Here is a 15,920-nt window from a genome sequence, read left to right on the forward strand (position 1 = left end):
AGCAAACAGATGGATTGCCTGAAGCAGGCAGGGATACTGGACAAGCTCTCCATTAGTTGAAGATGATCATTATGGGTTTGGTTTTGTTTTGGGGTGGGGTTTCTTTAGTTTTTTGATTCCTTTTGTGGTCTGATGCTTTTAAATTCTTGCTTCAGATGCTTTTAAAATGGCTGAAGTTTTTTTGCTTCATGTAATCGGACATCTTTGCTTGCAGGAGCACATACAGTGTTGATGAAAGCACTATCAGATATGGTCAGATCAGAAGTGGGAAAGGAAGCTCATCTATATCAAAACATTTTGTTTTCTCTTTTTGATTTTGGTAATTTCTAAACTGTAACCCTGACTGTCTTTCCTGGAGGGACTAGAATTTAGCTTAGTTTAGGAACTAGAAAAAGCAAGTGAAACCAAATATGAAGGAAGTAGGTAGGGTGGAAAGAATCCAAAATCGCAAGGACTTTTTTTTTTCCTCTCTTCTTACCAATGTTATGGTGACTTTTATTTATAAATTGATGGCTTTCTTAATAATGCAGTGCCTCTTTTTGTCTTTTTATCTATCTGTGGTAGCATTATTCTCAAGTAACACAAAGGAAAAATGAGTTTAATGAGCAATCTCAAATTAGTAGATGAGTCCTCACTCAGAAATTAGCTCTTCAGATAAGCTGGATATGCTGTAATGAATGTAACTGTCATTTACAGTAAACCACCCCTCATTAGAAAGGCATGATTAGCATTTACAATTTGCCTTTCCCCTGTATCCTTTTGTTCTCTTTAGTTACAGACAAAAGCATGTCACGTAATCCAATGTATGTTAGTCCAATGTGTGCCCAGATTTTCTAAGAACTTCAGTGGGACGTTAGATACAGAGAAACAGAAGGTGAAATGGAAATTTAAAATTAGAGACAGACATTTCCAAGCAAAATGAGAATAATGACCATTTCTGAAGGAAACTCGGTTGTCCTATTTGATGAGCTTTTTAATATTTGGTCTTTATTTCACTATTTTAATTAATAATATTATGATTTGCTGGGCATATGATAGGAATATGTATTACAATTCTGTCAGTGGGACTTCCCATCTTTTTTTTCTCATAGGCTCTGGGAGGATATATTTACGTGGTATTTATGGCTACTCCGCTGTGCTGTTTTTTGAAACAGATTTGAGTTTTGTCTGGAACAAAAAGATTCTTCCAAAGTGATTTGAGGAAGAAAAGACTCTACTAATCCCCATATTTACTTGTTGCCCGTGGTGACCAGCTGTTTCATTTAGGAAAGGTTGGTTTATTCCCAGAGACTGCAACTTGAGTTTGTTAGTAGATTAGGTGTACTGCTTGCCGATTGGCATAAATTTTCCTGCTCTGTTCTGTACGCTTTCAGTGAGGAGTCATCTGAAACTCTATTTATCTGTGAATGAAGTTTAATGAACCCTTACTAAATCTGCTATGTTAGGGCAATCTTTTGTCTGTATCTCTTCACCGATCCATTAATACAGCATTTGGGAACTCTCCAGCAATAATACCAGGCAGCCTGTTTTGTGATTTCAGCTTTCATTCTGGCTATATCTATAAAAGAAATGAAATATGCGTTAGAGCTCTGTGGTAAAAAAAAATGCTATATGAAACTTTGAATGACAAGACCCATCTTCTAGTCCTTTTTCATTAATCTTCTATCTGTAATGACTAATTTCATTGACAAGACCCTGATAGTGCAGTCATATTAGTCCTTGAGAAGATCAAGGAAGATTGATCTTCTGATTGAAGATGCTTAAGAAGTAGTAAGTAGTTTGGGGTCATTCTTTTTCTTTTTTGGGGACTAGTTTTTTTGTTGTTTTTTGTTTTATTGTTTTAATAATCATAGCTGACCTATTTTTGGTTAAATACAACCATGTGGTTACAGATTCAGGGAGGTAGTCCTGGTCTAATGCGAATGTTGGACTGAGGTGGATTATTTTTGAGCAGTGGAGCAAAACTTACAGTTAGCTTTTTGAGCAAACTTGGAAGGAACTTTGTCACTGTTGGATAAGAAGCCTAACTTTTTTTTTTTCTTTTTTTTTTTAATAGTTGTTTTTCAAGACTTGGAGGGTTTGAGGGACTAGTCAAATTTTTTTGGTTTTGCCCTCTATGACAGTGAACAAATTAGACTGTGTATTTGAAATATATAGTTTTAAACTGTTTGATCTGAAATTTTGACAGAATACAGCTTGTAGAATCTCAGCCTCTGTGGAAGATTAAATTCTGCACCTTCTTATATATTGGTAGACGAGCCGGTCAACTTAATAAACACTAACCCTAAAAGAACGGGAAGATGCATACTTGCATGAGTTTATGAAGTGCATCTTCCTAACACATACAACTTGCTTATGCTTGATAGGATGTCATTTGCAACTGTTCTGCTTTGCCTTGAACTGTAAAATAAAAATGAGGAGGTTGGATTGAAACAACTTGAATTTAAAAATATTTGTAAACTATTTTATCTCAAGGAGGCATCATAGAGAATGCGGCATATATAACAGTTTTATTACAGGAGTAAAAAGAGTGATTTCACTGCCCATCAGAGATAAGAATTCATTAGTGCAACAGTAAAAATGTAACTGGTAAGCGGAGATAGAGAAGAGAGGAGCTGTGAGAAAGTCTCAATTACCGAAATGAGGATCAGCAACACAATTACTGATATCTGCTGTTAGTATACACATTTTAATGAATATATAATTTTGGAATAATCACTTTTTCCTCTCAATATAGAAATATTATGTTTTAAGGAAAAAGACAAAACAAAACCAATCCTCAAATCCAGACATAAATAGAATATAGTACAGAAACATACAGATGGGCCACTTGTGTTTTGGGAAGAGGAATAATCCTTCTCGCATTGAAGATCAGTTACGAAAAAGGGATTGTTCAGTTTTTTCCTTTAGCGCAATTCATTATTGCCAATTTTTTCCAAAGTCACTTGCAACATTAAGTGCATTCCAGCAAGAGCAAGTCTCTTTCTGAACAGAGAAGGACCTGTTTCAAATGAAGTAATATATAAAAAAAACAATGTTTAGCCTTATTTGCATGCTTTAATGCAGAACTGGTTTAAAATTCATATTAATGGTGAATATTTAATAGGAAAAAATGCTGTGAATTTGTAGATGAAAGTTTCATATGAATGTATTCGTTGTATCTTGTAATGATGGTGCCTGATATGATCTGTGATAAGTAATACATGATTTCTAACCAGTCTGTAATTTAGAGATGTATTTGCACTGTCAAAGAGGAGAGTCTATAAAGACTTGCACAATGTAATGCAAATAGCACTCTTTTCTGAGATCAGTCCTACCTAGGAGTGCTATCTAGAGTTCTTAATGGCTCCTCAGCTTGACCTTTCAGTAAGTTTAGTTGTTGTAATGTAGGCCAACTACAAATCCAGACTCTTGAGTTTACTTTTCTCTTTTTGCTGGTTCTTAAATGGAAGCATTTGTCTTGGATTGGAGACTAAGCCATTTCATTTGTGTACATACCTTTAACTAGGTTAATTCCAGTGGCTTGAGTCACCTTGTGTGCTTCAAGGTAAGGACATCCTTTCCTGAATCAGTTAGGACCATGATATATGTCTGGTTCCCATAACTAAGGCTGTGATATTCCTACATAATCAGAAAGAAAGTCCTCAAAGAAGCTGGTATTACAGTGCCTGTTTCTTAGGTTCCTGGCTATCATAGCAGAGTGCACAGTCTTGAATTAAATACCTGAGCTTCCTCCTTAATGGGTACAAAAGAATGAACATGGTAACAGCCTGGATGGGAGCTGCCCAAAATAGTCAGTTTGGTATCTCTGAAAGCTAGCCACTTTCTGGAACTGAAAAAAAAAATCTGAACAGGGAATTGGTCCTGTCTTTTGAAACATTTGCAGCTGTAGAAAAGTAAGCTTATTTCTCCCTTGCCCAAAGGAATTCTTGCCCACAACTTTTAGCTTTCCCAAAATTGCCTCAGCTGTGAGATTATAAAGCTGTTTTAGGTTGGAGAACATGCTCATTCTGTCTTGTGCTGGAACTGTTCCACTTTGTGTGGCATAATCAAAATCATTGGGATCAGGCAAAAAAAGCGAGAGTTAGAAGAAGGATCTACCCTAGGGGTTGAGGGAATTGTGGGGCAGGTAGGAGGGTGGGATTCCTGTCCTTGGTCCTTCATAGTCATTGCTCTTGAAGTCTCTAGCCTGGATAAGAGAAATGTTCTTTGCTGCAGGCTAACTCAGCAGTGGGTTTCTTTCCAGGTCAGCTGATGAATGAATGGTCTGTGAGGACCTTTCTTTTCTTTTATTGCTCGTGATTCACTGTAATCAGATATTACATTATAGTTTATATGCTCAGAGGTAGAGGTAATACTACCCAGATTTTTATGTTCATGTGGAGATTTTTTTGTTGTTGTTTTTGCGTGCTCACCACTAGCATTGTTTTTGTAACAGATTTTCATGCAGAAAAACTCTAGCTCAAAAAAGAGAAATAAAGAAATTTGAGCAATGCAGGACTTTTATCTGTGAGCTGTTCTGTGCTGTGCAGCATGTGCAAGCAATGAGTCATGGGGCTGTACCTGCAGATTTTCATATGCCACGTGGAAAGTGGCAAGTCTCTGGCTCCGAAAAATGTAATGTAATACCTGCCTGGTGCGGAGGGGAAGCAGGTTTTCTTATGCATTTTCTTTAGTCATAGACATGTACCAAGAACTTGGAGATCACTTAGCAATTAAGAAATTAAACTGGAAAGACATTGTATGTGGACAAAAACAGATATAAAAACCTCTTTAACTTTCATAAAACCCCAATTCATCTTTTCCCTGCTGCCAGACATCATCTCTTACTGGTGACAACAGTGCCAGGTTAGGCCGGCGAAGTGGGCCATGTGACTCAGTGCAGTGGCAGGGAAGGATCACTTCCCATAGCTTTTACGCTCAGTTGTACACGTACCACAAACACACTGCAGACCACACACACACACAGAGCTTAGTCCGTCCCTGCTGATGAGCTTCTGAAGGAATGGAGGCTCCTGGGAGAGGGCCGCTGCCACCGTAGCTGTGATTGTAGCTTGCTCCTGGGTACCCCCACACTGGGGCAGCTGAGGAGCAAGCTCTTGCCCAAATGAGCTGTGCTGATGCCGTCAGCCACCTCCTGGGGGAGTCCTTTTCTCTGTGGCTCCTCACATGCCCCTCTCACAGAGGGCAAAAAAAGTTCAGTTGCTGTAGTAGCTGACGTTACTACCAGAAAAAAGGTTTGCCTTGCTTCTCTCAGTGTCAGTTTTTTGGATGCAGATCAGGGGATAGCCAGGGGCATGCCAGAATGCTCCAGCTGGACAGCCTATGGGACATGGTTTCTTAGATTGTCTCCTGGTTATCTTCTTGCCAATTAAACTGATGACTTGAAAAAGTAATCTTAATTTGGTTGTCCAAAAGTATGTTGCTATGCAAGAAATTTCCTTAATGTAGTTTTGGTGCAACCTTGTGTGTACTTGAGGATAAGGAAGTTCCCTTCTCTCTCCTCTACCCAACAAATTCACGTGTCAAGGGTAAATGGCAGCCTTTTTTATCCAGAAGTGCTGAAAAGCTGTATCTCTCAAAAATGACCTGTGTTTAAACACTTCTTAAAGCATATTTTATCTATAAGAATTTGTGTGTTTTATCTGTAATTGAGAAACTAAAAAATAAAATACTGAACAGTAACAAGTGCTTGTTTTAACAATGTTACTTTTTCTCCTAAACCAGATAAATGAATGTTATATCTGTATAATGTCTGATAGTAACATGGTTTATCGTTTAAGTATATGGTTTTGAGATGTTGCTTTAGATTTTATAGTTGAGATACTCTATTGACATCTTGACTACATTTAGAGTTACTCTCCATTTTCTCCCAGGACCCCAGAGAACCACTTCAAGCAAAGTATCTGGGGACTCTCCAGCACCAGCCACTTTCCTTCCAGGATCCATTTTCCTAGCTAGATAGCAATAGATGCTGCAGAGGGGCAGAGCAGGCTTAAGGGAGCTGAGGAGGACAGATATGGAGGGCTGGGAGCATGGGGACAAATGGGACATTTTGCCTCCCCTGGGGACGAAAGGATTGTTGGTGGGAGGGTGAGAGAATACACTGGCTCCTGTTTCCATGTCAGCTCCGCTTCTACTTAGATATGCGTGTCGTCTTTCTGATCATTTTGACAGTGGATGCATGTAACTTCATTTTCATTTGAGAAGCAAGTTCAAAGGGAGGGAGCTACAGCGGAGAAATAGGGGCTTTGATATATTTCTTTTTGTTACCTGAGCAACGCTTAGGGCTCTCAGTATGATTTGCTGAGTGATTGAACAAAGTAATCTAATACAGAAGGAAAAGCTTCAGCATGTGTCAGAAAAATAGCGAAATTCCTATCATGCACGCCTGAAGCCCGCATTAGTCACTATAAATGGGTGGGCACTAATTTCCTTCTTTACTTGGCCTTTTCTCTCTCTTATTTCTTCTCTATTATCTTGTCACTTTTTTAAACTGACATAATTTGTGCCATGGAAACAATGAGGAAAAATCAATTGCTTATGCCTACCTGTATCTGAAATGGTTGCCTTAAACAAAAAAAATCTCTTTTTTTTCTTTTATATATTCACTAAGTAGATCCATGTTTTAAGATTTGTTTGTTTTTTTAAATATTCTCCACTTTAAGTTTCTTTCTGTAATTTTTCTTTCTGTTGGGTTTTACTGCTCTCCTAATTAAAATTTTTTATGGTGATAGTCTTTCTCTTCTTTGCATTTTCCTTTCTTTACCTCACACATAACAATGCTCTCTGCTCCAGTTTTAGGGCAGGTTCCAAGCACCCTGAGCAAACTGAATAGCACTTTATTTCATGACTGATCTGTATGAATCTCTCTTTAAAGTGATATAATTTCTTAACAAGAAAAGGAACACTAGAGCTTTAATGTTCTTTATACTTGTTTATTTTTCTTTTGAGCTTTGTATTTCTTCTGTTTCAGTTTTGTTCTGCTTATAGTTTAACTGTCTTCTAATTCATAGAGTAATGTTACATGCCCAAATATGCTGTAATCTGTGAAGTGGGAAACTTGATCCCAGCTTTGTTGGTCAGCCTTTTTTAATCTTCCCTGCTTTTAAGTATTATAATTCTAAAGACAAAAGCCACTGCCAGAGCCATTGAGCAAATCTGTAAAATGTCTGTTAAGCAATTGCCTTAAATCATTTCTTTCCCTCCTGCAACTGTATTACATAAGCAGAAGTTTCACTTGGTTTCATACCACCATAAACATTGTTCAGCAGTAGTTCTGTTTTAATCTGGTGAATTAATGACTATGATCTTCTGGGAATGTTCAGCATGTCACCACTGATAATTTGTGAGATTCTTCCATAGCAGATATGATTCTTTTGTTTGAAGCTCTGGTGCGTTCATAATGCTGAGTACCAGTTGCCTGTGATAGCCAGGCCTTTTTGGGTTCACTGATTCATGGGAGACACTGTCTCCTTTCTCCCCATAATTAAAATCTGCTGTGTTTTGTACAGTGATGCACAATGGCACAATATATCTAAGTTCATTAATTCATTTCTTTTGTCCTTGTTTTCCTTTAAGGCCAAGGGATGCAGTATGACTAGGTTACTAGGTATTCTGCTAACGTATTTGAATTTGAACATCTTCTGTTCAAATTATTTTGCAGAAACACTGAATGCTTGCTTTAAATGTTGAATTGAGTGAGAAAAAGGGTAGTCCTGCTGTCTCTCCTGGCTGTGTTTTCTTTTTTTCTGGGGGATGGGGGGAATTTGAGAGCGGTCATCTGAGCACACAATCCCACACAAGTGTACTAGCCCACAAGTAAAATAGGTCACTAAGCACTCTCAGGACTGAAGTGGCTATGTGCATCCCAACTAGGAGAGAAACGGATGCTCAGAGGATTTTGCCAATGGGACTTTGAGTGCTGGACTACATGCAGGATGGCAGTAGTGTATGGAAGTTGGACTTGGACATTTAAATGCACTGAAGTGCTTTTAACTTGCTTTTAAAAATATTATACCTTATCCCTCCTTCTCAGTTTGGGGGGATACTACTTACTTTCTTAAATACTATGTTTATCTGATGTGACCCCACCATAAGCTCTTCAGTGTGTGCATGGTCTTTTACTTCAAACAGGTACTAAGCACTTGATTGACAACACTTAGCACTCTTATAACCTAGAAAGGTTCCCTCTTTGACAAAGCTTTTTTAAATTATGGGGTAGACATTGTAATGTCAATTAAATTCCATTGAAGTTCAAATACTGTGCAGTTGTTTGATGTGAACTGAGTTAGAGTATATTATCAAAAACATATTTTTTTCCTTTTTTCCCCACTGTGAAAATTATCTGTGCATGCAGTCTTATAGTACTATTGGTATCCTAGGACTCCAGGGAGTAAAAATTTTACTTTTTGTTCCATGACAGGCAGAGCTTCACCAGTAACTAAAATAAATGTTTTCATTATGGATAAGTAATTTATGGAAATCTGATCTCATCAATGCATTTACAAGATAGCAGAAGCCAATTAAAGCATCTTGGAGGTTGTATGACTTGGAAGCAATCTCTACTATCATATAAGTCCATCTCTAAGAAACCAGTTTGTTTTAGACTCCATACCGACAAAGATCTCATCAGTGACACATGGGGGAAAGCTGATTTTCAATTGTGTTTTGTACCAAAGATGCTACTAGGACTTGCTTTGTCATTTTTTTTTTTTCTGCTTCCACTACCAGTGGTTACCAAAGTAAAATGTCATTGCACAATAAAAACTATCTCCCCCCCAACCAGCCCCAGTACAGACTGCTTGAGTTACTGTGTACTTAAGCAGCCTATGAATTGTACTGTCTAGAGGCTCAGTGTTTTTAATAGATTTAAACAATTAAGTTGTTTTTCTATCCCACCTTTCATCCAGTAATCTCAAAGAGAAGAGTGAGAGAAGGCTGCCATCTCCCTGTTTGTTCTATATAAATGTGGGGACATGTGAGTTAAAATGTCTGGAACCTGGCCAAAACTGTAAATGAATCCTGCAGCAGCACTGATGGAAATCACAGCCGAGAGCAGTCTTGGACATTGGTCAAAGACCATCTTTTTGATCTTAGAAATGAGTTATGAAGGGAGACTTTTTTTTCCCCCCCCCTCTGAGATTTAAGTCAGCTTGCATTGTTTAGCTGTTGGAGTACGCCACGAATATGTCAGAAGTTTGCCTGATGACTTGTTATGTTTCTGTGATGTGATCAGGTCAGAGCATATGTTCTTTCTGTAGCTAATAGGTTCCCTGCTCTCCTCTTATACAAACAGTAGCAGTCAGAACTTAGCAGTCTTTCTGATAAAATTCCCTGCTGCTTCAAAGCAAGATTTTTACTGTCACTTCCTTATTGCCTTTGTCTTGTACATGATGCACGACTTTTCTATCATTCACCTGTTACAAACAGGTTATTGGTACATGTGACAGAAGAGGCTGGGTGTGTGTGCTAGCTGCTCATGCTCTGGTTCCATAAAGATAGGAGATTTATTTATTTATTCTTGAAGTGAGGGGAAAATAGATAGGGATTGTCACTTTGAAAGTAAGGGCTTATAAGAATGCCTATACTGGTGTGTACTCCCGTGTACCACAGTATAGGGCTTCAAATTTTTGATCTGTGGAAAGCATTAAGCATTAACAAGCTATACAAAGCGGAAATTGTATAAGAGAGCAGAAAGTCACAGGAAGCAAACAAGTGTTGCCCAGTGAGGAAAATCAGGACGTGCAAACAGCCGAATTAAGTTAGTCATGGGTCTGGCTGTCCATCTTGTCTTTTAGCATGACAGCACAATATACATCAGTGGGAGGTGATATAGTTGTCTGTCTCTGGGCTCATGAGTTGCATGCTATGCCTGTGTTTTACACAACAGCATAAGTAGAATACAAATTGGAATCTGTCCTTAAATCCTTTTTTTTTTTTTTTTTTCTCCTTTTAGCGAGATGCTGAGCTCTCGCAGCTATTAGTAATGTCAATAAGATATGGGAGTAGTCAACCCTAGTAGCCAGGCCCAATAGCTGGATGCAAGGCTGGCCAGTAGCTTAGATGTCACTCACTGACAAGTAAAATTGCTCATTTTTCAAGTTAGAATTTTGCAGGTGTGGACTGAGCAGTAGGTAAAAATAACAACCGTCTTAACTTAAGTACTTATTAACCAAGGGAGGTTACTGAGCTTTTTATAATTGACTATTTACTTCCCAGCTGTTATGTAGGATTCGTTCTGTGGGCAGGAGAAAAGGTATCACTTTTCCTCTTTGTTGGCATTCATCCATGTCCCAGCATTCAGAATTCCAGAGAAATTTGTGGAGTTTATATCAAGAAACACAAACTGTAACACTCTTAATCATTTATAATGAGAAAGGGATTTCCTTCTCTGGCAGTTTCAGGAGTTAGTGCTCAAGGACTTGTATTTTTCCTCATAATAGGGAAAAAATCCGTTTTGCCCATTTCACAGAAAAAGGAAACTATTAAGAAGAAACTCAAACTTTGCTTTGCTCTAATGCTAAATGCTAAATATCCAAAAATCAGATTATAGTCCAGGACTGATATTCTTCAGAAGAGCAGCCTGTCCTTTTCTGTTCTTGTTACCTTTAGCATTTATCCAAATTACTCAGCTTCTGTTTACAAAGGACTGAGAGTCCTTTGTAAGATAAAATATGAAGACAACTTTAAAGTTTTCATTACATGATGCTTGTCTGGGAATATCTTTTACTCCAAAACCATTCCTGAAGAATGAGATCACGGTCCTGACTAAAGAGTTTGTTTGTTTTGTTTTGTTTTAAATTAAAAAAAAAATAAATAAAACCTTGGAGTAAGATGTGACAGCCTCTAGTGAAATGCAGTTCTGCTGAGAAAAACATTTGTAAAGATGCAGTGCATTTCAGTACATAGAAGCTTTTCAGACTGACTGTCAAAATACTGGAGAAGCATATATTTTACTTCACAAAGTGGCACATTCTTCTATGGACAGGCTCTTTCATCTGTAACGTAAGAGTGAGTAGCCAATGCCCAAAGCTTCTCTCGTACAGAAAGTTCAAACTCCCTTACAGTTATTGAATGCTTGCTTCTCAGTAATAGATTTTTTCCTCCCCTCTCTGGAGCAAAAGAACTGTGCAGAGGAGTCCTCCTCCCAGAAACGGACACCATGATAATGATCAGTGTTCACTGGCTGCAGTATGCCAAGCAGTGCTATACTAAGGAATTGCCTGTTTCTCCTAACCTGCAAATCAGCTTTTCCTTTTCCCTCATGAAGGCTCTAATACAGTTCTGGAAATGGTCACTACTGAGTAAGATGATCCAGCTTGCGGGTGAGACATGATCTAGTCTGCTGCTTTAAGTTGTTACATTACAGTGAAATGGTAAAAAACTATAATGTGCGAACTGTACAACACAATAAAAGGTCAGAACAAATCATTCTTTAGAGACACCTGTGGGCAGTAATCTTCCCAAATGTACGTCGCTTTGCCTTTTGTTTATTTGTGTAATTTGCAAGTTCTGATCTGACAAAGTGTCATGCATTAGTAGCCATCAAGGCACCTACCCATAGTATAAAAACCTAGTACCACTGAGTAGCCTGTAATAAATAAGAGAAATGATTAACAGTCAGTAACACTAACTAAGCTGGTGCCTCAGATTTCCTGGAAGCAGAGAATTGGAGGTTCTTGGGGCTGAGAAAGTTGTAGGGACCTGTACAATGGCATTAGTGTGACTGATATTTTTCTGGTACACTTATCCCAAGAAACTCAGGCTATTTCAGGCAAAGTATAAATTCCAACACTGGGAGAATTTTATTCTTTAAAGTGGAGAGGACAGTAGCTCAGACTCTGTCAATCTTCCATGGGGCTGGAGGGCTTAGAAGGGGGGACCATGGTGCTGGAGGGAGAACATCTCCAGACACTGGCTGTATTGCCCCACAGCACCAGTCAACACACTAACCCGCTCACCCTCCACACTACCCACCCCTAGATCACAGTATATCCCCACTCTCCTCTTCAAAGTAAAATGTTGAACAGGGCTTTTAGTCCTTATTCCCACTCCTGGGTTCAGGATGGGTCAAACCTTCCCTCATGGATTGGGTTTGATGAACTGTTTTTTAGATGCTCTTTATCAAGCGACTGTGAAACACTGGAAACATCCTGGACTTAGAAATTCAGTCCATGTCAAGTAGTGAGTAATGGTTAGTTTCACGTGATATGTATGTGCCTGTGTCATGTTAGTAATAATTTATATTTTATGCATTTTTTTCCTCTTCCATTTGTTAGACTAATAAAAAGGAATGGAAGGACTGATTATGAATTGTGCAAAGGTCATGGATAAAATATGAACTGATTTTGGCTGTCAGATCCATGGCTAGGACTGATCTCTGGACTGTCTTTCTTTCCCTGGCCAGATGTAAGAGACAGCAGTAAATAATCCATTGGGTTGCACTTCTGAGGCTAACAGTTACAACTTTTCAGGAGGAATCAACTCACTCCTTCACTCTGTTATCTCCTTCATGCCAGTAACGTGTGATGCTAGAAAGTATCTGATGTCTGCTCTAAGAATGGAAGAAGCCACGGCTAAAGCACACGGGTGGGGAAGGAAGCCGAGGCAGTAACAGATGGAATTTGAATTTTGTGTCTTTCCTCCCTCTCTTTTGGTTCAAGGTCTTGCTCTGTATAACATATACCTCCACATTTGAGCTGAATGGGAGTTCAGTGTTGAAGATTGCTGAGGTGAGTGCCTGCATCCTAACATTGCTTGTGTTACTTAATATGTCACCACTAGCTAGAGTGTGTCTTCCATATGTATACTGAAATTGAACTAGTCCAAATCACAACTACTATCTTAAGGACTGATATTACTTTGTTACTCATGTCTAGTATGATGAAATAGCTGCAAATTGGACAGGGCTGATGGCTTGCATTGGAAGGCACACTTTTGGAAATTGAGTGACAATTGTATGCTGTAGTGTTGCATGTTTATTACTCCTCATGTTTATTTCACTTTGCCTTTCACAATAGGAAAATGTCCTCTTTGGGTTCTTTATAACACAGCGCTGTGCTGATTCTTTAGCTGGTGCAACGCTAAAACTAATGTAGTTTCATCGAGAGAGGTGTGTAGGCCATAATACGTCTTATTAACATGTATCTTTTTCCTAATGCTTCCAAGGAAAGGATTTATTCCACTCCTAGATATGTGATGTTGTCCTGGTGCCATTATTCACCCTTTTTCCCATTAGATTTTAGTCTGAATTAGATTTTAAAGGAACTTTTGGTGTAGAAAAACAAACCTGCTAAGGGTAGGTCTATTAAGTGAGCATTTGTAGAAAGGTGAAAGCTTCAGTGCAGTGTGTTGCAAATTACTGGGCTCTTTATCCAGATGTGAGATGATATCGTTAACATGGTAAAGGGGAGAGCTAATGTCTGTGGAGCAATATAAAGGTTATATAAAAATCCTATTGACCTTTCACACATGATTCCTTTACCCCCAACATTTATTGTATTTTTTTAAAAAATAATGTGCATATAGCTGGTTTTAGCAGGAAGTTACAGCATTTTCTAAGTTTAGGAATAAAATAGATCTTGCATTGTGCCATTGCAAGATGAAAATGGGGTATGGGGATAAAAGGGAACCTAACAAAGCCAGTTGATTACGGTCCTATTTGATTGCCAGCAAACTGGCTTTAAAGGTGAGAATGCAACATAAATGGCTTGTGTGTAACATATACGGGATAAAAAGTAGTGTTCATTTTAGATGTCCTGCACAATTTAGAATTTTTTTCCTCTTGTGCTATGTGAGACTCTCAAATTCGTGATGGGGGACTTTTTTGAAGGTCCTTATAAGCCCCATCAGTAGAGGCTGCAGCAAGGATGAAACAAATTAGTATTTAGAGCAAGCCAATGTTTTTTGGTTGTGCTGAATTCTGAACTGGAGAAAATACAAATAATTTCTTCTGCTGCAGTTTTACTCAGCAGACTTTCTAACATGGAAGGCAAAAGTTGGTGAAACCAGCCTAGTGCCTCTCTATACACCATAGGCAAAGAGCTCTAGGCATACAAAATACACACCAGGAAAAGCATTTACTAGCTCTCACCCTTCAGACTTCAGTCTTTGAATGCACTACCTGAAACTGGGGAAAAGTGGTCAACCAGCCACGCTCTTCTGCTGTAAACTGCATCAGAAATCATAATTTGTGTTCTGTCTGTGAACATGGATAACAATATGCCTGTTATTCATTTAAAACATCCTTAAAATTGGCAGTTTTGTGTCATAGTAGGAGTTAAGTCCGACTGTTAGTAGTTGCACCACTTCGATTCCCAAAAGGCCAGGCTCTCTCTTAAAAAATCTTTGCTAGTATAGTAACATCAGTTAGCACAATGATAGGATGTCCTTCCTGTCTTTTAAAAAGGAGCAGAAGCCCCAATGCAGATACAGTGATATTGACAAGATGCACCAGCAAAATGAATAAAAATTTTATTTCCTTCAAGAAATTGGAATAAGCAATAACAGTATAGAGCAAGTGTGTTTCCATTGAGAATGTTTGTATGTATAGCTGTTTTTCCCCAGAGTCCTCAAGAAAATTCTGCCTTAGTGAATGCCTAGCTTCTCCTGTTTTGCAAATCCCACTAGGCACATGCATGCTTCCTCCGGTACATCCTGGCCAGGTTTTAGATAAGGCCAAGGCTTTAACAATTGCACTTAATTTTCCTTTGTATCTGAATTCTGCCACATGTAAGCAGTAGGGAACAGAAAATGATTTCTGAGTCCAGCAATTTCTTGACTTCAGCATTTATTGTTCTGCCTTGCTCTAATGGAAGGGTGGCAGAGAGGAGCTCTCTAGCTGCTGTACCCCTACTACTCAGTATTTCTTTCCAAGTAAGCCACTTACTTTCTGTAGCCTGCCCTACACAGTAAATTGGAGCCACTGCAGAATGAGAAAGCTGCTGCCTGCGCATTGGTAGAACTATCTCCCTGAGGACTCTCCCTGACAGACACTGCTACAGTCTGACTGTTTTGCACATTCTCAGTTTGTGGATACAAAATAATGGCATGCCAAATCTTTCTGAATATTTTTGGCCTCATACCCTACATGAAGAGCGCTATATTTAGTGGCTTGAATATTACTAGTATTGAAAAGAGAGTAAATTGTGCTGTGTGCAACTTCTCATGCTTGCCTGGACCCCTGTAAGAAGGTGTAATTCATGCTGACTTGTTTATTTTTATGTATATATTTGTTATTCTCATCTACCTCTTGGGAGTTTGTTTTGTGTGACTCCTTTGTATTGCATTTGCTAACCCTTCTGTGTTTTGCCCTTAGTTGTGTTTTGCATGCCATAGAGCTGGAAGTCCCCGAATGCATGAAATGATCAAAATGTCCATTGCACACCTCTTCGGGGTCCTGTGCTCTCGTATTTTTACTGGTGCTTCTTCATCAATGGCCTTTCAAAAGGTACCTTGGTGTTTTTGAACACAGGCCTTCCGTAAGATCGGAGCTCAGATGGACAGTACTGGTGCTCATTAGCGGGCATGGGAAGGGGAGAGAAAAAGGAGGTATCAACCATGCTCTTTCCAGAAAGTCAGCCTGCCTCTAAGAATGATATTTCATCAATTAATTCAGTAACTCTAGAAAGAGACTTATAGCTCAAGAGTAAGATCACACAGCCTTTGCAGTGGGCTCCACAGCACTAGAATGGTTTGGCTCTGCCACGTGTGAGGCGAAGGGCTGTATGTGGTCACTGAGCTTCAGGATTCTCTGTCCACTGGACTTTAGGTGATAACTGAAAGATGGGAACAGTTGCTAAGGGCCTTCTTTTAACTTCTAAAATCATCTACACACACTAATTGATTGATCTCAAGTTAAATAAAGTCCCGTATTTAATTGGGGGATTAAAATCTTGGAAAGGGGCAACAAGAAGACG

The 15,920-nt window shown here is 38.8% G+C and overlaps 1 protein-coding gene across 5 annotated transcripts in view; it reads left to right on the forward strand.

Moving 5' to 3' along the window:
- Positions 1 to 15,920, forward strand: part of ARFGEF3 (ARFGEF family member 3) — a 101,498-nt gene that overhangs the window by 25,578 nt on the left and 60,000 nt on the right. For 3 of the 5 annotated variants that reach the window (XM_064509044.1, XM_064509045.1, XM_064509046.1), the window contains 2 exons: positions 12,666 to 12,734; positions 15,320 to 15,451. In XM_064509044.1, coding sequence (XP_064365114.1) covers positions 12,666 to 12,734; positions 15,320 to 15,451 — 201 coding nt within the window. The remainder of the gene's footprint in view (positions 1 to 12,665; positions 12,735 to 15,319; positions 15,452 to 15,920) is intronic. The other 2 variants (XM_026120707.2, XM_064509047.1) reach the window with 1 other exon arrangement.

This window comes from Dromaius novaehollandiae, chromosome 3 (genome assembly GCF_036370855.1).
Source record: "Dromaius novaehollandiae isolate bDroNov1 chromosome 3, bDroNov1.hap1, whole genome shotgun sequence".
Classification (NCBI taxonomy): Eukaryota; Metazoa; Chordata; class Aves; order Casuariiformes; family Dromaiidae; genus Dromaius; species Dromaius novaehollandiae.